This window comes from Pogona vitticeps, chromosome 4 (genome assembly GCF_051106095.1).
Source record: "Pogona vitticeps strain Pit_001003342236 chromosome 4, PviZW2.1, whole genome shotgun sequence".
Lineage (NCBI taxonomy): Eukaryota > Metazoa > Chordata > Lepidosauria > Squamata > Agamidae > Pogona > Pogona vitticeps.
Genome location: NC_135786.1, coordinates 120905486 through 120928892, shown reverse-complemented (window position 1 = coordinate 120928892; position 23407 = coordinate 120905486). Strand labels below are relative to the sequence as shown.

Genomic DNA, 23407 nt, shown 5'->3' with positions numbered 1-23407 from the left:
TTTATTACACAAAACAAGGCCCAGATGAAAGTCTTCTCTCCCCCAAACAATAAATTTGTTTGTACTGTTTGAAACCAGACCCCAGAGAAGGCAGCTGTAGAGCCACAACACTGTCACATTTTGGAAATTGCCACTTATTTGTATTTTGAAAGATAAGGAGCTCTGATTAGTCATGTATTTAAAAAGTAGATGCCTTGGTTTTTTACCAGGCTCTGGTGAGATTTTCTTCTTTTCTGGATTAACAAATGCTGAGTATCTAGTCCCCTCCACTTCCCAATCAAATAAATGTGCTAATATTTTGGTTGGACACTGAAAGCAGTGTGCTACTTCACTGATGGCAGTATTCTCAAAAGTCAGAAGAACTATTTTTGTCAAATACATTTAAGATAAATTGCTGGGGCAAGGGAGCATTTGGAAAAAAAATGACAATCCCCTATTGTGGTGATCACCCTGCTTTGGCTCATGTCTGAGGTTATTTGCATACAACAGTGGGAGCTGTTGGGAGGCAGAGCCAGAGAAACCAGAAGGGAGGGGTGAGTCAGTGAATTCAGTCAGAGGGGGATATAGAGAGAAAGGTTTGAGGAGAAAGGGAGATAATTTAGGTTTGAGGCAAAGAGAGAATTTAAGGAGTGAATAGTCAGAGTGTTATCCCTTATTGTATCTCCTGCACCTTAGCAATTCTGTATTTTACTCTGCACTTGCCTACTAGGTATTGGTTCATTGGGATATACTGAAATTTGCTGCAAACGTAATGGGATCTACTAGCAAATATTTTAGTATGTGGATGAAATGGCTGAAAAGCAATTGATTTCAACATAATCCTGGTTTTCTATCCCTATACTGTGGTGCCTCGCACAACGAGTGCCTCACACAACGATAAATTCACACAACGATGGCTTTTTCTGAAAAATTTGCCACCTCACACAACGATGTTTCCTATGGGGAATTTTCGCACAACGATTTTGGGACCATGCTTCACAGAACGATTGCATTTTGGGTCCCCTGTTTCACTTAATGATGTTGTTACGGTAGCTTGGAAGCCACCTGTCCGTCACTGCTGTAGAGGCATGTCATCTGCCAATAGCGTGACGTAAGGTGGGACATAAGGGGTGGAGTCAGTGTATATAAGGGGAGTGAATGGGTGTGAGTGCTTTAGATAGGGACCAGATAGGGACCAGATAGGGACTGGTTAGGCACCGGTTAGGGTGTTAGGGTTTGTTATTGTGAAGAACTGTGCTATATAGTGAGGGTCTGTGAGAGAGTGTGTGAGTGTGTGGTACTTTATTAGTTATTGCCTTATTATTTGAATGATTAAAGTGATTTACCATTCCTTTTGTTATTACCAATAAACACAAGTTTTTATTTTCAAAATCATTTATTAGTCTGAAGAGTCTTTTGAGGGAATGGTTGGTGGCAGCATGAATAAAGTGAGTGTGTGAGAGTGACGTGGCACCTCCTTTGTGACGTGTGAGGAGGCTGTCACAGATGTTTTCAAAAAAGAGCGGGAAAGGTGGCTGTTTGGCAATGCTAATTTGTTCTTCTAACTGCCTGTACCCAGGATGCATTGCGCCTGTGCAGGGAAGGGATAAAAAACCTTCCCCATGCATCCTGGGTTTACTTTCCCACATGCAGTTCAAAGGTTGGCTTTGACTCTTTGCTCTGTCTTGTGGGTGCTTTCTGTGCTGAAGAACTTTCAAAGGTAAGCTTGCATTTCTTCTCCTGGGTGGGTGGTGGGTTTTACAGTGTATCTGTACTGTATTGCAAAACTCTGATGATTTTTGCAAGGGGGAATTTGAGTCTGTCTGGCTTTGGTTATGGGGTTTTTTTTCATTGGGGAAATTGCAGGGGGGTTTTTGGCTGGGGGTTTCTGTGGATTTGTGTGGGATTTGAATGCCCAAGTTCAAACTTGATTTTAATTTTTTTTCCTGCATGCTGCTTCTTGGTTGGGGGGTTATGCTTTGTGTGTGTCTGCAAGGAAATGGTTGCTGTTCTCTTGTGGCCATGCCTGCCTCTGGGATTTAGATGCCCAAGTTCAAATCTGATTTTAAAAAAAATTTAACTGCTGCCATGCTGCTTCTTGGTTGGGGGGGTCTATGCATCTCAATGGGGCAGAAAACAATTTACCAAAAATTAACGAAGACTCAGAAACTGTTTTAAATGCTTGGACTCGTTAGTGCAGCTTGTGAAACCTTTGCAAATTTAATCTGGCTTTGTTCTGAGTCTTCGTTAATTTTTGGTGAATTTTTTCTCCCCCACTGAGATGCCTTGAAGCCTACTCAATGCATTTGAATGGTGGATACATTGTTTCACACAACGATGTTTCCTATGGGGATTTTCGCTTAAGGACGGCAATCCGTTCCAATTGGAACGGATTATCCGGTTTTCAATGCATCTCTATGGGAAATGGTGTTTCACAGAACGATGTTTTCACAGAACTTTTTTTTTTAACCAATTAACATCATTGTGCGAGGCACCACTGTATTGGTAATCATAGAATCATAGAAAAGTGAAGTTGGAAGGAGCCTACAAGGCCATCAAGTCCAACCCTCTGCTCAATGCAGGAATACAATCAAAGCGTATCTGCCAGGTGATTATCTTTTTCTTGAATGCCTCCAATGTTGGAGCACTCACCAACTTCCGAGGTAACTGGTTCCACTGTAAATGAAAGTATTTACCAAAAAATGTTAGAAAAAGGGCAAATTGACTTAACTGAAGACCTGGAATAGTTCTTTAAGACAGAAATCGGAGACCTATTTTTTACATTTACTGCTCATGATAATTATCACCCTTTACCTTTATTTCAACTTACTGTATTTTTTGCACCATAAGACTCACTTTTTCCCCACAAAACAGGGGTGTGGAAAGTCTGTGCATCTTATGGAGCGAAGAAAACAGATTATATTTTCCTGTTTTCTTCTCCTAAAAAATCGGTGCGTCTTATGGAAAGGTGCGTCTTATGGAGCGAAAAATACGGTAATCATTAACCAGAACAATAGTCATTTATTGAAATCATTTCATTCCCCATTGGGCCTCTGAAAATTTCAACTGGTGATAAAAAATAAAATTTGAATATACTGTACTAGAGCAAACTCATACACACACACACACAATTAGTCTTTGAAAATCATAAAATCAGGATTCTCTTGAAATTGCAGGAGACACACCTAGTCATGTGAATTAGATGGGGGTGGTCTTCCTGTCAAAATGTCCTTCCGCAGCTCTACAAATTGCTAAATGCTCTGCAAAAGTGCAGAAGAACCGACATGTGAGTTACAGAGACTAAAAGAAGAAAAAAATAGAAAAGGAGTATTTTTTTAAAATATTGATTGTCAGTAGGCTGAGGGAATGACAGAATTATACTCCTGTTCTTGATAACACTTTCTTGAAAGCAGTCTGTGTCAAAAGAAATTTAAGTACTTACGAGTGTCTTTATGCAAGAGCCTACCTCACTAACAGAATGCATTTGGGCAATCTTGGCCCTTCAGACATTTTAGCCAACAATTCCCATGATCTCTCACTAATATCTTACCTTAGTAGTGATTGTGGGAATAAAATCTAGAGGTTGGCCACCTGTAATTTGAAGGCAGAAAGCCCACATATCCTTGATATGATCTTCTTAGGTATATTAGAGGATCTCAGTATTTCAAATTGTTGTGGACTCAATGGTTATTATGATGCTAATATAGTGCTAATTCTATCTAGAGTGCATCCACCAGTATCAATGAAACTTCAGTTAGGCGAGACTAACAAGTCCTGTTCATTTCAATGGCCCTAAAAATGGAAGGGCTCTGAGAACAAAGGAACCATAATTAATTTTAAGCCAGACGACATGACATTCTTTAACTAATTGAACCTCCAATCCTTTGTTTCCTAATGATTTCCATTAATACTTCCACACAGTAGACAGAATTCTAATGGTGATCCAATATTTTAATGCATATTATATTTTTATAACTTTAAAATTTTAATAAAAATAAAAACAATTCCATACAGCAGATGCTCATTGTTTTCAGACCCACCAATTAGCACAGTGTACAACAGCACATACAGTGGTGCCTCGCTTAACGATGTTAATTGGTTCAAAAAAAAACATCGCTATGGGAAAACACTGGTAAGCGAAACACCATTTCCCATAGGAATGCATTGAAAACCGGTTAATCCATTCCAATGGGAATGGATTACCGTCCTTAAGCGAAAATGGCCAAAGGAACCATCGCTAAACGAAACAATGTATCCCCCATTGGAATGCATTGAAGCCTCTTCAATGCATTCCAATGGTTTTGCGATGTCCGATTTTGCAATTTTAAGTGTGTCTTAAAAGGTTCAAAAACGGTTTTAAATGCTTGGGATTGTTAATGCACCTTCTAAAACATGTGCAAACTTAATTTGGCTTTGTTCTGACTCTTCGTTAATTTTTGGTGAATTCCGCCCCCCCCCCATTGGAAAGCACTGAACTGCAGGTTTGATAGCTGTCAAAATCGGGTTCAATGCATTTCAATGGGGGGGGGAATTCACCAAAAATTAATGAAGAGTCAGAACAAAGCCAAATTAAGTTTGCACACGTTTTAGAAGGTGCACTAACGATCCCAAACATTTAAAACAGGTTTCCAACATTTTAAGGCACTTTAAAAATAGCAAAAACGGAACATTGCTAAGCGAAACAGGTGACCTAAAACTGTCATCGCTAAGCGAGGCAAGGTCCCGAACATTGCTATGCAAATTTTCCCCATAGGGAACATTGCTAAACGGAGTGCAAAATCACTCCAAAATCCTCATCGCTAAGCAAATACATCGTTAAACGAGGCAATCGCTAAGCGAGGCACCACTGTATAACATTTAACCAAGATGAAATAAGATTTGACTAGCGTCTTCCTTAGTAACAATTTTGCTCTAAGTTATGTATACCACTATTCTGTGGTAACTGAAGAGTAGCACGTTTACCTGGTAGACCTTTGATCGTTGACCTGTGAATCCATCCCACAGGATGACTGTACCTTCATAGTCACTGCTGGCCAACAGGTTTTTGTGGTAACTACTCCAGCTGATACAGCTATAAGAGAAAAATAATCACCAAATAATCGCTTTTTGAACTACAATTGTGAGCATGACACACTGAGTACTGCAGTACTTCAGGTTGAATTTATTCACCAGTAGAAAGTGTCAGCTAGTTAAGGACACATTTAGCATTGATTTTCATTCCACGTTACAAACTTAGTTTAGGCCAATCTCTGTTTAAACTCACAAAGGTGGAAAACTCAAACGAAACAATACCCTCACTGGTCTTGTATTCAATAGAGCAAATCTAAGTTGAAGCTATTTTTCCTCACTGCAAAGATCTTTGAAAGAGGTAATCTACTTCTGAGTATATTTAATTCCACAGCATCTTTGTATGAGATAGTCACATTCTTAGTAGGAAACCAAATAATGTATCGAAGCCCAAATATGCTAAAGATCCCTGATTCAGAGGCTTCAATCTATGTGGAGAGTATGTGTGTCCATCACTTGGGTCATTCCAGAAGACAATTGCAGCTTCAAGTGAAACCTTCCAAGGCACTATAAAAGTAGACAAGAGTCAGCAGGGAACCATCCAGATGCATCAGCTTTCTGGGACAGGCCATCTTAATCCTCTCAAGAGGATTTAAGAACAGAATTGGTTAGAACACTCTCCTAGCAAAATAGTCTTCCTGAAATAGGTTTTGCAAGTTTCCATACTGCATGTTTATCCATCTAGAAAGAGAGAGTATAAAAGAAATTGTTTTGTTGACCTTCTCACAACCATTTCCCACTGAAGCAAAACGAGAAAGCAAAAGGAAGATGGAATGAATTCAGAAAATGTGCATTAACAATAAATCTTGGTTTATTAGTGAAGAGAAGAAATATTCAATTTTTGTGAAATACTGCATGAATATGAACCAACATATATTCAAATCTGTTTAAACTTCAGCAACTTTCTTAGCAGTGGTCACACATATAGGAAACTCCATATAAGAGAGCATATACTGTACATGGGAACAGGGCAGAGTCATCATCTGATAAGGATCTTAAGCAACATATTGGGTTCCAGGTGAGGAATCTATGCAGTCACATGGAAAAAATAGAATCCTCCTTGCTAATTAAACTAAAAATATTTTTTTATGCTAGATGGATCAAAGCAGACAGATTTCTGTTTAAGTGCTTCGTTTCAGGTCTCTGTCAAGCTCATTTTTCAAAACATGCTTCAGTTCAGCTTAACCAGATGAAGTTTTTCACATGGACATCAAATTGGATACCTTTTGTCAGGGACTATAAATCCTATTTGTGAGACTTTTGCATACAATTGTCAAAGTGACAACTGCTTTGGAAGTGCTCATGAATAAACAGCACAATATACTAATTCATTATGGGAGTGGCTACAGCTCACTAATAAAGCATATGTTTTGCCTGCAAATATACTGGCTTCAAGTTACAAGAAAGTAGATTTCAGCTAAGGAAAAGATTTAACTATAGTTCAAGCCATTTAATGAGAATGCTCTAGACATGGATTCTCTGAATTGGCAAGGTGGGGGTGGGAAGTGAAGGACCAAATGTCCTTCCAATTCCACAACTCCACATAATATATTCATATAGAGAAACCACAGTCTGAGGAACCAGAAGGTGTTACTAAAATCAGAACCTACTCTTAAGAAACTTTTTCAGGGAAAGCAGCAAGCACACAGAACAGTTCTTTTAGTCAGGTTTGGCAAACAGCATACAGTAGTTTGGTGGTCTTTGTGTTTAGTCTATATAAACCCTAGAAAAGATATCTCTGCTGTTAGCTTTTATGAAATATATTCTGCATTCTCTGAAGAATAATTAGGTTAATTAATTGGATCACAAGTTCTCAGCTCTACTTTTTTGAACCTGATCTTTCTGCTTTGAAAAGCCATCACTGCTGCTGGGTGTGAGACTGTTGTTGTTTTTAACCTGACCAAATACTGCACTGAACAGGGTCACTCTAGAGTTTGTAAACAGAAGCACCTTTCTCAGAGCAAGTACGTTTGGCTGCTCCTGTCTCAAGGGAGGAGCCTACTGCCAGAGGTAGCCTGAACATCCTTCATTAGTCACAGCACAGCACATTTATTCTCTGGAAGTTGCACCAAGTCTTTGAGTACCAGTCAGATGGGACAAAGCTCTAAAAGTCGGTATATTTTCATTAAAAATTCTGCTCTGTGTATGTCTCCTTAACCAAACGAAATGCCAATCCCACCGCCTGGAATCTAGCATTATCAATCTCCTGATTAGCTACATGAGATGGTACTATGAGTTCAGGGAGGAATAGTAATAATAACAATAATAAAACCTTTATTGGCATATAAAATAAACACATTCAACTTAGTTTGTTAGATTTCTGGATTCACAGAGAGCGTGAAACAAATACATTCGTTTCAGGTCAGGGCTTCACCTCCTAACAATCGACTTGAGGAAAACATCTACTTGTTCCATAATGTTGACCACCTGCACTGATAACATAAAACGGACCTTGTCCAGGTCGGATTTCCCCTCCAGCTCTAATAATATTGAGGTGACATACTTTTTGCAGCAGTCCTGATGTAGCGGACACTGCAAGAGCATGTGAGTGAGGGTTTCTAATGCACCCTGTTCACATGGACAATATCTTTTGACATAAGGGGTTCCGTTATACCTACCATACGATACAGCACCAGGCATGACATTATATCTGGCCAGAGAAAAGGCCCTGTGGTTTTGTTAACATTTAAGTAGTGTGAGGAAAGCAACTGGGTGTCCCATTCTAAAGGAGATGTGAAAATGGGGAGCAAGTCTTATCAGCTGTGCTCCATAATTCCTGAAACTGAATGTCCATGATTCTTCTCTTAATTGTTTGGGTAGCTCTAGGCCAGGGGTCAGGGAACTTTTTTACCTTTTACCCCCCCCCCAAAAATTATATACGCCATTACCCCCTTGATTCGAAAGGAAGGAAATCATACATCATTTGAATTAAAAATATTATTGAATCTACACAGCCTGTGTACTGAACTAGCAGGATGCACCAAATTTGATAAAGATGTGCACTATTTTTGGAGATGTGCACTCCAGCCATGGTGTGGTATAGGGAGTAGTAAGGTGTCCAACGTTCCTAGCAAGTTGCATTAAATTTTTGCTAGCTCACAGAGGATTTAATCATCATCAGTGGCTACCAGAGTGGTGCTAGCAATGACATGCTTGCTAAAGATAGCCATCACAGAATTGGGGAGGGGCTTTCCCTACCACTTTAATCTTTCTATGTGTGGTGTGCAAAAAGGAACAAACCAGGCTAAAGGCCATGTCACCCACCCATGTCAAAGGACAACTGCACTATTTTTTTAATCATCATCATGGGAAAATTCAGCAGTGGCCTGAGGATTGGAAAAGATCAGTGTGACAACCCCAGACCTACTGGAGTATACCACCCTTTAACTAAGCTGCCACCAACCATTCCCTATAAGGAGTCACACAGACCAGGAATGGATTTTACTAAATAAAAGAACAAGGTTTATTTAAATAACAAACAGGGTAAATAAAATGATCAGGTAAAGAAGATACTGTAACGTGGCATAGTCCCAACCATATACATATAATAGTTTGGTTCACACAGAACACTTTAAAGTAAAGCACAGACCCTGAACCTATCAGTTCTGGCTACCCATAAAGAAACCTGAACCTATCAGGTATGTACTAACTGACACACAGTTGTACTCAGTCTGACACACAGACTCCCACTCCAGCTTCTTCACATCAGCTCCAAATATTTATACAGTACAGCTCCTCCCCCCTGATGTCCCGCCTTCCACTCCCCATAGGATGGAACTTTCCCTCCAAACCCATGACAGACAGGTACCATCAGTGCTGTATGTTACACCTCCCCTCTTTATAAGTTGTTTTGCAGGGGAAAAGCTAAAGTGCTTTTCTCCAAAAAAACAACCAGGATCAAAACACACAAAAACAGTTATACAATAACACAATCCCATACTTACACTCTAGGTTAAACATATCAATTAGGCATTTAAACATTAACATTTACAATACATTAAGTCACCTTTATTAATACAAACCAAGACTGATCAATAAACAAGTACATTTAACTGTTGGTCACCAAAATATACACAGTCCATGGTTTCTTCGCCGTCTTCACTCGTCGGGTCTTCTTGACAAGGCGTCAGCAACACAGTTCATTGACCCTCTGACCACCTTCACTTCAAAGTCATAATCTGGCAGGTTTAAAGCCCACCTCATAAGTTTACTATTGTGGGTTTTCATTGTCTTTAACCACTGCAGTGGTGAGTGGTCAGTGCACAAAACAAAATGTCTTCCCCAGATGTAAGGTTTGGCCTTCTGAATCGCGTATACTATGGCCAGGCACTCCTTTTCCACAGTTGCCAAATGTCTCTCACCTTTCTGGAGTTTCCTACTCAGGTAGGACACTGGATGCTGGTCACCATTTTCATCCTCCTGGCAAAGAACTGCTCCTACCCCGCTGTTAGACGCATCGGTGTAGATGATGAACTCCCGGTCGAAGTCGGGAGCACGCAGCACTGGATAATTGATGAGCGCCTCCTTCAACCTCCGGAACGCCTCCTCACAGTCGCTGGTCCACGGGATGCGGTCATCAGCCTTCTTCTGCGTCAGATCGGTCAGCAGAGTCGCCATCTCGCTAAACCTCGGGATGAACTTTCTGTAGTAGCCCACCAACCCAAGAAATGATTTGACTTTTTTCTTGGTGTTGGGTCTGGGCCAATCACGAACGGCTTCTATCTTGGCCTCGAGGGGTTTGATCACTCCTCCCCCTACTATGTGACCCAAGTATTTTATTTCTGGGCTACCCAGCTGCAGTTTGTTCTCTTTGCAGGGCCTAGGCCAAAGCACTTCCTCCCCTGGGTTAAAGTGCCTCTCCCTGGCTTTCTGGTCATACCAGGTTTTCTGTCTGACCTTCTGAGCTTGCAGGTTTTCTGCTGCTAGCTCTAGGTTTCTCTTCAGGTCATTCATTAAGGTGTCTATATACGTCACAACATCTTGTGGGTCATCCTGGGTGATCTGCTCCCAATTTTGTTTGATTAAACCAAGTGGACCTTTCACCCTTCTCACAAACAAAAGTTCAAACGGACTGAACCCGGTACTGGCTTGTGGCACTGATCGATAAGCAAACAAAAGGGATTGCAGCTTCTGGTCCCAATTGTTTGGATTCTCTGCCAAGTAAGCCCTAATCATGCGCATCAGAGTCCCATTGAACTTCTCCGTTAACCCATTACTTTCGGGGTGATAGGCAGTGGTTTCCTTGTGTTTAATTCCACAGATTTGCCATAACCGTTTCATGAGCTTCGATGTAAACGATGCGCCCAAATCTGTGATTATTTCTGAGGCAAATCCCATCCTGGACATATACCCCACCAAGGCATCTGCCACTGTGTTAGTTTCGATGTTAGTCAAGGGTATGGCTTCGGGGTACCTCGTGGCATGGTCCACAATGGTGAGAATGAACCTGTTCCCCCTCTTTGTGGCCTTGGGCAAAGGTCCCACAATATCCACTCCTATACATTTGAACGGGGTGTCAATCACAGGCAAAGGGCACAACTTCGCTTTGGTCCTGTCACGGTTATTCCCCTGCCTCTGACACACATCACATTGTTTACAGAACTCCTTGATCTGCTTCCCTATTTCAGGCCAATAAAAATTTTGTGTGATTCTCTGCTGTGTTTTGTTCACCCCTAAGTGCGCAGCAAACATGTCAGAGTGCCCCCTTTGTAAGATCATGGGGCGATACTTTTCAGGTACCACTAGCTGACTTCTGATCCCATCTCCCCCTTTTGAGATATTCCTCAGGGTCTCTCTATATAAAATTCCCTTTTTCTCGTGAAATCTCGCTGGGGTTTCAGGTGTTAGCGGGGTGTCTGTCACCTTTTCAAAACACTTTCGGAGAGTGGCGTCTGCCTTTTGCTCTTGGCCAAATTTGCTGTCTGTGGTTAAGGTTTCTACCACAGCTTCGGAACTCCCCTCATCTGCTTCCGCCTCGGGCTCTTCAGTACCCCCCTGAACTGTCCCCGTGGTAGCTTGTGAGCGTGTAATCACTAGCACCCGTTTCACATGTTCAGCCAGGTCATTTCCCACGAGCACGGCTGCTGGCAGAGTCGATGAAATCGCTAGCCGCCAAACTCCCCTCCAGCCTTGAAAGCTCACAGGTACCTCAGCTACTGGCAGTGAGATCACCTGCCCCTCAATCCCTGCCACCTTCAGGCTCTCATTTGGGATTATATACTCCCTAGGAATAATGTCTGGATGGCACAGGGTCACCTGGGAACAAGTATCCCTTAGCCCCCTATACTGATGGTCAAGTATTCCTACGTCCACCCCTGCGGTCTCAAACAACTGCGAATCTGTCCTCACTAGTAAGCAGCGCTTGACCTCCACAAGAGGACCATTTTCCCCAGCCTGATCAGCAGATGTATCTGTTCCAGATTGAGTAGCCATGGTAACAGGCTCCCTCAGTGGCAAGGAGCTTTGCTCTTTCTGGACACAGAACACAGCTTTTGGCTTGGTTCCACTCAAATCATGAGGCAAATTTCCCTTTAGCTGCTTCCATTTCTCACACTCTGAGATTAGATGGCCCTTTCCTTGACAGAAATAACATTTTCTGCTGTACTTGGAGTCTTTCTCATCTGGTTTTGGTTTTCCCTCCAAAATCTGGTTCCTGGACTGGCTCTGCCCAGAAGTTTTATCAACAAAATGGTCGCCCATTTTTGGCGGGCTCTGAACTAACCCTTTGGAGTACTTAGGGTCCCATGTTTCCCTCATGTTTTCTTCAGAATAATTCAGGTTTTGATGTTGTGCCTTAACCTGTGTGCCTTCTTTTGGTTTCTTTTCTAGCTGCAATTTCTTCTCTTTTATTCTCAAATCCAGCTCCTTTTGCTTAGCCTCAAACTCAGCCCTGATCTGTAAAATTTCTTCCTCAGCCCTAGCTTTTATCTCTTTTACTTTTTCAAGTTCTTGCTCACTTTGTCTGGCCTGAGCCTCATACTTTTCTCTTTCCGAAATTTCTTCAACTGATAAATTGTTATTTTTCTTATTTAGGAATGTTAATTCTAATTGTGCCATTCTAATTCTGTGTTTCAGTTCCATCTCTTTTATCCTCATGGCCGTTCCCCTTTCTAATTGTTTCATCCTAAATTCATGCTGTTGGGCTAGGAGCCTTCTTCTGAGTTCTGAGGTCAGTTCTCCCGTGCTCTCATCCTGCACTGAGCCAAATTCCTCCTCAGAACCTTGGTCTACCTGTGGGTTTCTTACTTCCCCCATTTCTGCCATTTGGCTTCGAGTCAAGGGCATAATCCCCCCCCAGAACAGGCTGCCTTCAAAAGTCAAGCCTCAAAATAAAGCGACGACTTTTTTCCTTTTGCCTCAGGAACAGCCTTCTATAGATTGCTGCTGTTCCTTCAGCACTAACTTGCTACTGTTGCCAGGCAGAATCCACCCCCTCTGCTAGGCCTCTCAGCAGACAGGCTAGATCAGTGTTACTTCACACAGCTTTGCCTCAGCCCTTTCCCGCCAAAACAGGTTGCCTCAGAGCTCCCTAATCTAGTCTCCCCAATCTGAGTTGGCACGTTCTTCCACTAGCGTACCTCCCCGTGAGGTAAGCCTAGAAGATTACCTACGCGCCCTCAGATTGTCCCTGACTAGACCCCCCTTGCTCTGGGCACACTTGCCAAGGCCTTGCTGGACCACTGGACTACTGGACCAGTCGTATCCCACCGCTGCCACCAATCAATGTGACAACCCCAGACCTACTGGAGTATACCAGCCTTTAACTAAGCTGCCACCAACCATTCCCTATAAGGAGTCACACAGACCAGGAATGGATTTTACTAAATAAAAGAACAAGGTTTATTTAAATAACAAACAGGGTAAATAAAATGATCAGGTAAAGAAGATACTGTAACGTGGCATAGTCCCAACCATATACATATAATAGTTTGGTTCACACAGAACACTTTAAAGTAAAGCACAGACCCTGAACCTATCAGTTCTGGCTACCCATAAAGAAACCTGAACCTATCAGGTATGTACTAACTGACACACAGTTGTACTCAGTCTGACACACAGACTCCCACTCCAGCTTCTTCACATCAGCTCCAAATATTTATACAGTACAGCTCCTCCCCCCTGATGTCCCGCCTTCCACTCCCCATAGGATGGAACTTTCCCTCCAAACCTATGACAGACAGGTACCATCAGTGCTGTATGTTACAATCAGTCTACATCCCAATCCCAAAGAAGGGAAGTGCCAAAGAATACCACACAATTGCACTCATTTTCCACTATAGCAAGGTTATGCTCAAAATCCTACAAGGTAGGCTTCAGCACTATGTGAACTGAGAACTCCCAGAAGTACAAGCTGGATTCCGAAGAGGCAGAGGAACTAGGGACCAAATTGCTAACCTGCGCTGGATTATGGAGAAAGCCTGAGAGTTCCATAAAAACATCTACTTCTGCTTCATTGACTATGCAAAAGCCTTTGACTGTGTGGACCACAGCAAACTATGGCAAGTTCTTAAAGAAATGGGAGTGCCTGACCACCTTATCTATCTCCTGAGAAACCTATATGTGCCACTTTACCCACTAAGCCTTCTCTATTGCTTAGAATCAAATCTTCTAGTTTGTTCTTCCACTTTTTGTAGGAGGAAATTATCAGAAACACAACCCAAGAATTTCATGGAAGTCTGGCAGAATTTGCCTCCCAAAAGATATCAGGGTAATTGAAATCTCCCATTACTACTACATTCTGTCTTTGAAATTCTTGCAATTTCCAAGGTTTTGTCCACATGTTCTGCTTGATTGGGTTGTTAGTAGATTTCAACAATCACATTCCTTTTTTTCTTTGTCTCTAGTATATTAATCCAGATGCTCTTGATGGACCAACCAAGTTCATCTTCCTCTATTTCTGTAAAACAGGGGTCTCAAAACATTTCACAGTGAGGACCACATAGTATATTTTCCATATTTTCGAGGAAGAAGGAACCTCATATACATTCCCGCCCACCTGCGCAGGCCAGACAAAAAGACAAAGCAGGCCGGATGTGGAGACGCCTCCTGTAAAGGAATGTGTATTTTTTACATATAGTGCAACTCCACAACCCTTTCTATTCTTTCTGTTCTTCTTGAGCATGATTGATTGATTGATTGACTGATTGATTGGATTTATACCCTACAACAATTGGCAACTGGGCCACTCTGGGCGGCTAACAACAAGATAAACAGTACAACCTCAAAACAGGATAAAAAATAAATTAGTACATACATTCAACAACATAATAACAGCAGGATAAAACAGGTGGCAATAAAGGAGGTAAAAAGGATGATGAAAAGAATGAAAAAAAGGAGGTAAAAGGGAGGCCGAAATCTCCAAAACCTAATAAACAGGGAAAGCCTGGTGGAAGAGCCCTGTCTTCAATGCTCGTTTGAACCCATCCAGTGAGGGTGCGGGGTGGCTCAATGGGCAGGTTGTTCCACAGGCGGGGGGCAACCGCCGAAAAGGCCCAGTTTTTTGTTCTTTCCCTCCAGGTTTCCTTCAGGGTCAAGGCCCTCAACCACCCTGCCTGTGAAGAATGGGTATTACCGAGTTGCTGCATTCTAGTCATCCCACCAAAAAAGAGGTTACTTACCTGTAACCACGGTTCTTTGAGTGGTTCTCTGTGAATTCACACATATGGGTATTGTCTGCGCCTGCGCTGACTCTCTCGGAAGATTCTACAGCTAAAAGTAACAATTTTATGGTGTGATCCTCCATGAGGTATATGCTCCTCCCACCCAACATCTTCCTCAGTTCCTATTATCCGCTAGGTGCAAAGGAAACAATTAATTAAGTATCCAATTAACCCGTGACGGATAGTGGGGAAGGATGGGTGGGTTGTATGAATTCACAGAGAACCACTCAAAGAACCATGGTTACAGGTAAGTAACCTCTTTTTCTTTTTCGTGGTCTCTGTAAATGCACACATATGGGTGACTAGCAAGCTGCACTTACCGGTTGGCGGGTCGTCATGGTAAGAAGGATGACAGGACAGCTCTGCCGAATGCAGCACCTTGGCGTGCTCTGATGTCCAGCCGATACTGTTTGACAAACGTCGATGGCGTGGACCAAGTGGCAGCATGGCATATGTCAGGGACCTCAGTGCCACGGTGAAAGGCAGTAGAGGTGGACAAAGCTCTGGTAGAATGAGCTGTCAGATGCTGTGGAGGAGTTTTCCCCAACAGGCTGTAGGCAAGAGAAATAGTCTGTACTATCCAGAGTGCTATAGTTTGAGAAGAGGCTGGGTGCCCCTTGTTTGGGCCATGGAAACACAGGAAAAGTTTGTTAGATTTCCTGATGGATTTAGTCCTTTCGACATAGAAGGCCAAAGCACGTCTGACATCGAGGTTGTGGAGCATATGTTCCAGGGGCGAAGATGGGGATTTGAAAAAGCACGGAAGTATGATGGGCTGATTGAGGTGAAAGTCGGAGACCACTTTAGGGAGAAAGGAGACATCAAAGTAAAGAATCACTTTATCAGGGTGGAACTGAATAAACGGAGGATCAGCCCGAAGGACGGCGAGCTCACTGGCTCTTTTGGTCGATGTAATAGCGACTAAGAAGGCCGCTTTGAGGGTAAGAAACTTAAAGTCAATAGACGCCATAGGTTCGAAAGGGTGTCGCATAAGGGCATTGAGAACCAGTTGCAGCGACCACTGAGGAGTGATGCGTTGTCGAGGGGGGCGCATGTTGTTGAGCCCCTTGAGAAACTTCTTAATAGTTGGGTGGGAAAACAACTTGGAAGGTGAGTCGTCTGGCTGGTAAGCCATAATCGCTGACAGATAGACCCGCATTGTGGATTGAGAGAGACCAAATTCAAAGAGGTGAAGAAGGTAAGTAAGCACAGTCTTTAGGGAGACGGGTACAGAAGGTAAGCCGTTGTCATGGGTGTATTTGAGGAAGGATTTCCACTTGTTGTGGTAGAAGGCTTGCAGGCTCGAAAGAGGACCTGCATCACTTCGGGAGTATCCTCCAAGCTGAAACACAGAGAGGTGACGTCGGGGTGAAGGATGAGGCCGTGGTCGAGCGAGAGGAGATCTGCACGGAGAGGAAGGCAGACCATGTCCGACGACATTGTGACCAGGTGACTGAACCAAGGCTGGCGAGGCCAGAATGGGGCTTATCAGAATCGCGTTGGCTTTGTCGTGCCGGAGGTGAAGGATGACCCCCTGAATGAGGGAAAGCAGGGGGAACGTGTAAAGGAGGTCTTGGGACCAGTCCATGAGGAACGCATCCCCTAGGGAGGCGCTGTCACTGCCTGCTCTGGAGCAGAAGCAGGGACATTTTTTGTTGGTCTCGGAAGCAAAAAGGTCCAGTGAAGGAGTGCCCCATCTGCGGCACAGCTGTCGAAAAATGGCATCGTTTATAGTCCACTCGTGTGTCCGTGTAGGGAGTCAACTGAGTCAGTCCGCCAAGGTGTTGTCGTCCGTGGAGATGTGGACGGCAATGGGAAAGACATGCTTGGAATAGCACCATTCCCAAAGGTTGACAGCTAGGTAAAGGAGAGAAGGGGAGTGTGTGCCTCCCTGTTTGTTGACATAGAATAGTGCAGTGGTGTTGTCTGTTGCCAACTGCACTACTCTGCCTCAAATGAGGGGAAGGAAGGCATGGAACGCTTTGATGATGGCTAGCAGTTCCAGGTGATTTATGTGGAGCGGAAGCTCCTTTGCTGACCACAGTCTGTGGACCTTGTGCTGTTGGCAGTGCGCTCCCCACCCCAAAGGGCTGGCGTCGGTTGTGACCTGTATCGACGGTTGCAGTGGGTAAAAGGACCTGCCGATGAGGAGATTGTGAGGGGAAGTCCACCATTCGAGTTGGGAGGCCAATTCCGGCGTCACGCTCAATGGGGAGTATGGATGGTCCGTCACTGGGTCGAAGAGGGAAAGGAACCAAGCCTGCAGGGATCTCATTTTGAGTCTGCCGTGTTGGACAACCGCTGTCGTCGATGCTATGAGCCCGAGGAGGTGCTGGGCATGGTGCGCGGAGATGGACTGATGGTTTTGAAAGAGGTGAATCGCTTTTTGGATTTTTTCGATTCTTTTGAGGGATAGGAGCGCCCGCGCTCAAACGGAGTCTATCTCTACGCCAATGAACTTTGCTGTTTATTTTGGGATGAGATGTGACTTCTCGGTGTTGACCCTTAGACCTAGAGCATACAGGGTGTGAAATGTAATGTCCCGGGCTCGTATGGCGTCGTGATACGATGCCGCCACAATAAGCCAATCGTCAATGTAGGGATAAACATTCATGCCGCGGAGCCGGAGAAAGGCGGCTACCGGTGCCATGCACTTTGTGAAAGTCCAGGGGGCGGTAGAGAGCCCGAACGGGAGTGCGGAGAACTGGTAGGCGATGCTGTTGAACTGGAACTGGGGGAATTTCCGATGGGCCAGATGAATGGAGATATGAAAGTATGTATCCTGCAGGTCTATAATTATGAACCAGTCTCCCTGCGAAAGCAAAGGGATAATAGAGTCCAGTGTGAGCATGCAAAACATGTGGGGAGATATGAAGCGGTTGAGATGAGTGAGGTCCAAGATAGGACAAAGCCCCTTGTCCTTTTTAGGGACGGTAAAGTACTTAGAATAGAAGCCATCGTGGTAGTCCGATGGTGGGACTGGAGAAATGGCGCTCTTTTGGATAAGCTTGGTAACCTCGTCCTGCAGGGTGGAGGAGTATGAGGTGTAACAAATAAACCCCAAAGGGGGTAAGGTGGAAAACTCAATGAGGCAGCCACGTGCTATTATGGATAAAACCCATTTGTCAGAAGTAATGGATTGCCATCGGTGAAAGAAAGGGGCCAACCTGGTAGAGGACAAAGGGGGCCCAAGGTGAGGGTGGCAGGGACAGATGTCAGTACTGCTTACCCTTTCGTTGTCCTTTACGAAAGAACTGGCAGTGGCATGTAAAGGATTGCTGCTTGTACGATGCCATAAGGGGCTGCGGGGCCGGCAGCGATCTGTCAGTTTGCTTCGGTTGGTATTGCCTGTAAGGCTGAAAACATTGAGATTGGTATTGCCTAGGGTAGACCTGACCCGAGCGATAAAACGGCCGTTGGTAAGAGGTAGACGGCTGGACCGAGTAACAACGTGCGGTTTTGCGTTTCTTATGAAAGTCCTCCATGGTGTCGTCGGTCGTTTGGTTGAAGAGACCGACACCATGGAAGGGAAGGTCCTCGATTCTGGACTTGGTGTCATCCGAAATTGTCGAGGATTTGAGCCAGGTGTGGCGACGGATGGAGATGGAAGTCACCAGAGTTTTGGCAGCTGCTTCGGCGGCGTGTTGGGCCGCAACCCTCTGATACTTGGCCAGGAGGATGGCCTGGGCATGAATGTTAATGAGGTCAGCCCTGACAGGTTCAGGGATTGCATCGAGCAATGGAAGGATTTGATTCCAGAAATAACGCTGGAAGGCGCCCACGGTAGCTTGGTAGCTGATGCTCCGAAGCAAAAAGGCTTGTAAAGAGTAGATTCGTTTGGACAACGTGTCCAACTTTTTGCCGTCCTTATTAGTAAGGATAGGTTTGGCTTTGGAGTGAGCTCAAGCTTGACTCGATTCCACGATGATGGAATTTGGCACCGGATGCTTGGTGAGGAATTCCGCCTCGACACCGTGGGTTCTGTAAAGGCCATTGGTATGGCGAGAAATCTGCAAAGTGGAAGGGGGTTTTCCCCAAGTGTCCTTAATGAGACGAAAAATAGACTTGTTAAAGGGTAGGCTCAACGGAGCAACTCGTTCTTGGTCGATGTCATCAAACACGGGATAAACATCAACAGGTGCAGGCTGCTCTGCATCGAGGTTCAGGGCTTGTACAATCTGGAAAACCAGCTGGGTGTAGGAGGAAAAATCATCTGAAGAAGACGAGGTGTGACTGCCCCTCGTGTCAGGAGGTGGAGGGGGCAAGTCAGGCTCATGGGAGGATTCGGTGTCTTGCGGCTCCGAAGAAGCTGGTGAGCCTGGAGAGGAAGGGTAGTTGGATTGGGCAAGACCCTCAGTAGGGGGGGCTTGATGCCATTGTGTAGGCAGAGTCTCGAAATGACCCTGAGCAGGGATCGGGTCTGGTGCCGGAGTAGGGCGCGAGGCTGGTGCCGAAGGGGCTGCATGAAGGTGCGAGGCTGGTTTACATGGTGCAGCGGGGCGCGGTGAAAACATTGAGGCCGTTGTAACAGGGACCAAAGTACGAGGCCAGAGGAAATCCATAGAAGGGGCGGCCAAAGGGGGGTCCGGCGTTAGTCGGGCTGGTACCGATCATGGAGGGTTTGCCAGATATAGGGGTCAAGGTACTGGAACGGCCCCATCGGAAAGTGGCAAAAATCACTATGGGGCGCGGCGGGCCTCTGCGGGGAAATGTGCTTTCTTTTCTCCGTTTTCTTTCGCGGAGGGGAAGGGGAAGCCTCCGGTTCTGATGCCGAGCTTTCAACTGCCCACCCTGATTCAGGGTTGGAATGGGCTGAGGCTGGGCTGGACCGTGGCGCAGCCGTGTTCAGGCCAATGCTCGGAATACCAAGGGGGATTGAAGAAAGGCCTGCCGGTTCATGGGGTTCGTCTCCATCCGAGACTAGATAGGGAGCTTCCCTTGAGGACTCCTCAAGAATTGGAGAAGGCAGAGAGGGTAGAGGGGGCTGCACATCAGGAGGCTTCTCTCTCCTGGGCCTTTTGGAAGCAAGTTTTGGTTTCTTTTTCGAGCCCGCATCGGGTGCTCGAGTTTTCCCAGAGGAAGGCATTTTGTGCTTACCAGATGGCTTTCCTTTCTCAACAGTGTCCTTAGCTGGTAGCACCGAAACAGAGTCAGTAGTGGATTGACTTGCTGGAATTCTGTCCGCTGAGAGAGCAGGAGATCTGGCCGCCTCTGAGGACGCAGCAGGAGGATTCACAGCCGTTTGCCAGAGGTAAGACCTGAGCCTTTGGAGTCTTTGTTTAAGTGCCGGCTTGGTAAGGTTCTTGCAAGCAGGGCACGAAGAAGTCTGGTGCTCCTCTCCCAGACAAAAAAGACACTGATCGTGGTCGTCGGAGAGTGCGATTTTGTTCACACAAGCTGTACACCACTTGAAAGGCGACAGCGAGGCCATGTGAGGCGAGTTAGAGAGGCAAACGGAAAAAGGGGAGGGGGAAGGGGAAAGGGAGGGGAAAAACCAGCGGGAAGCCAATCTAGGCTAACAAAAGACTAGGAGGACCACTAACTAGGTAATAAACTGCAAACAAAAGCTCAAAGAGCCTGAAAAAGATAGCCTAAAGGCAAAAGCGGAGCGCTCTAGTTTTCCTGAGAACCGTTCAGCTCAGCAGAAAAAAGGAACTGAGGAAGATGGTGGGTGGGAGGAGCTTATACCTCATGGAGGATCACACCATAAAATTGTTACTTTTAGCTCTAGAATCTTCCGAGAGAGTCAGCACAGGAGCAGACAATACCCATATGTGTGCATTCAAAGAGACCACGAAAATACTACTTCTACTACTACTACTACTACTACTACTACTACTACTACTACTACTACTACTACTACTACTACTAATAATAATAATAATAATAATAATAATAATAATAATAATAATTTATTGTCATTGTAAGTATATACACAGTATACCCATACAACGAAATTCAGATACCCAGAGACCAGACACATGCACACACATAAAATTCCCCAAACACTCCCCACCCACTAAAAGTCCCCCACTAAAAATACAAACATCTACACCGCAGGCCAAGTAACACAGTCCAACTAATTATTCACTACTGGTGGTCTTTAAGCTCATTATTAAGTGCAATTATAGCTCTGGGATAAAAACTATTCAGAAAATGTGTGGTCCGAGTCTTAATTGTTCTATATATTCTGCCAGATGGCAACAGTTCAAAAAAGTTATAAGCAGGATGGGAAGAGTCTCTCAGGATGCTGTGTGACTTCCTCAGACAGCGGGATGTGAAGATCTCATCCAGGGTTGGTAGCTGGAGCCCGATGATATTCTGGGCAATTTTAATGGTTCTCTGTAGAGCTTTTTTGTCCGCTACAGAGCTACTCCCAAACTATGCCAGAATGCCATAGGTTAGGACACTCTCAATGGTGCTACGATAGTATGACAGAAGTAAATGCTGAGATAAATTTAACTTGCTGAGCATTCTCAGGAAATACAGCCTCTTCTGTGCCTTCTTCATTAGCATGTTGGCATTTATAGCTGCCTAGAGTGGTCTTAATTGACTAGATAGGTGGGATATTAAATAAATAAATAAATAAATAAATAAATAAATAAATAAATAAATAAATAAATAAATAAATAAATAAATAAATAAATAAATAGTCCATGAGAGGTCCTCTGAGATGTAAGTACCCAGAAATTTAAAACTACCAACTCTCTCCACTTCCTCACCGTTTATGTACAGTGGTAAATGTACATTTCTCTTCCTCCTAAAATCAATTATGAGTTCTTTAGTTTTTTTGATGTTAAGTGTGAGATGATTTTCTTTACACCAAAGTATCAACCTTTTGTACTTCCTTTCTATAAGCAGACTCATTGTTCTTATTTATGAGCCCCACCACTGTCGTATCACCCGCAAATTTAATCGCATTGGTGTTATACAGTGGGGTGCAATCATGTGTGTACAGGGAATAGAGGAAGGGACTTAGCACACAGCCCTGGGGAGCTCCTGTACTTAGTACCAGGGTAGAAGAATGGTGAGATCCCATCCTTACTGACTGTAGCCTATCTGTCAGAAAATCTTTTATCCACATGCAGATCTCCTGAGGTAATCCCAGGTTGATCATTTTAAAAAACAACCTATTTGGTAGAATGGTATTAAAAGCAGAGCTATAATCCACAACCAACAGCCTCGCATAAGTTCCCTGTTGTTCTAAGTGGCTCAATACAGTATGGAGTACAATGGACACAGCATCATCAGTAGATCTATTTCTCCTGTATGCAAATTGCCATGGGTCCAAAGAAGGTGGAAGACTAGCCTTAATGTAATCCAGCACCAATCTCTCAAAACATTTCATAATAACAGATGTTAAAGCTACTGGTCTATAATCAGTGAGAGATACCACTGCTTGGGGACTGGCACTATAATAGATGTCTTCAGGCAAGTGGGGACTGAACACTGCAACAAGGATAGACTGAAAATATCCGTAAAAACTCCAGCTAATTCTGCAGCACAGCCCCTAACAACTCGTCCCATGGTTCCATCTGGTCCAGTTGCCTTTCGAATGTTAATATTCTGGAAAGCGCGTCTCACATCTGAAATCTGCAGTACTAGTGGTTGCCTGTCAATGGTAGATTCTAGTGATGTATTATAGACAGTAGGTGCTGGAATAATGGTTGTTCCTGTTTCCACCTCAAAACGGCTGAAAAACTGATTTAACTGCTCAGCCAAAAAATCACTGCTGCTACACAGACTGTTTTTGTTACTCTGCCCCGTGATTTGTCGTAGGCCGTGCCATACTCAACGAGTGTCAGAACTCTCAAGATGTTGCTCAATTCTCTGGCTGTACATAGCTTTGGCATCCCTAATGCCCCTTTTCAGTTTATCTCTGGCCTCTCTGTACTGTCCATCACCAGAATGAAAAGCAGCATTTCTGGCTTTTAATAAAAGGCGCACTTCTCTATTTAGCCAAGGCTTGTTATTAGAAAACACTCGTACTTGTCTGGTGGTAGTAACAACATGGATGCAGCTTTTGATATAAAACAGTACTGTCGAGGCATAAGTATCAACATTGTCCTCCTCAAACAGTGCCCAATCAGTGCTCCTAAAGCAATCTTGAAGTTGCTCAGATGCATCCACTGGCCACACTTGTATTTCTCTAATTGATGGTCTGATTCTTTTAACAAGAGGTCTGTATGATGGAATCAAAAACAGAGATATATGATCTGACTGTCCCAAGCTAGGCAATGGCTTCGTCTTATATCCATGCATGATGTTACTATATACCTGATCCAAGGTATTTTCCCCTCTAGAATTTCAGTTATCCTTATCAAGTTATATTTACACTCCTCAACTAAGATTATCAGTTCTTGTTTGTTTTCCACACTCCTGACATTCATATAAAGACTCTGGAGACTGTATGATTCGCAGTCTGGTTTCCTTCCTACATTTTAGTGAAGACCATTAGAATGGCTTGGTCTGTTCCTCTTACTATGCACAAGTCTTCATCTGTCTTTAACTCCAAGTTTGCCTCTCTTCCAGTTCAGTTTCAAGCCTTCCTGATGAATTTCTTTGTCCTCTGGACAAACATATTCTTCCTAGTCCTTGTGAGGTGGAGCCCATCACTTGCTGGCTGTCCATTTTCCAGCAAGAGAACCCTATGGTGCCAAAGTCCAAACCCTCAAATTGGCACCACTTCATAGCCTGGAGTA

The 23407-nt window shown here is 44.1% G+C and overlaps 1 protein-coding gene across 6 annotated transcripts in view; it reads right to left on the bottom strand.

The window, feature by feature from the left end:
• COP1 (COP1 E3 ubiquitin ligase) overlaps positions 1-23407 on the bottom strand; it is a 333778-nt gene that overhangs the window by 123870 nt on the left and 186501 nt on the right. For 4 of the 6 annotated variants that reach the window (XM_072998208.2, XM_020813947.3, XM_072998213.2 and 1 more), the window contains 2 exons: positions 4942-5050; positions 2632-2655 (listed from right to left, as the gene is read on the bottom strand). In XM_072998208.2, the coding sequence (XP_072854309.2) occupies positions 2632-2655; positions 4942-5050 (133 nt within the window). The remainder of the gene's footprint in view (positions 1-2631; positions 2656-4941; positions 5051-23407) is intronic. The other 2 variants (XM_072998210.2, XM_072998211.2) reach the window with 1 other exon arrangement.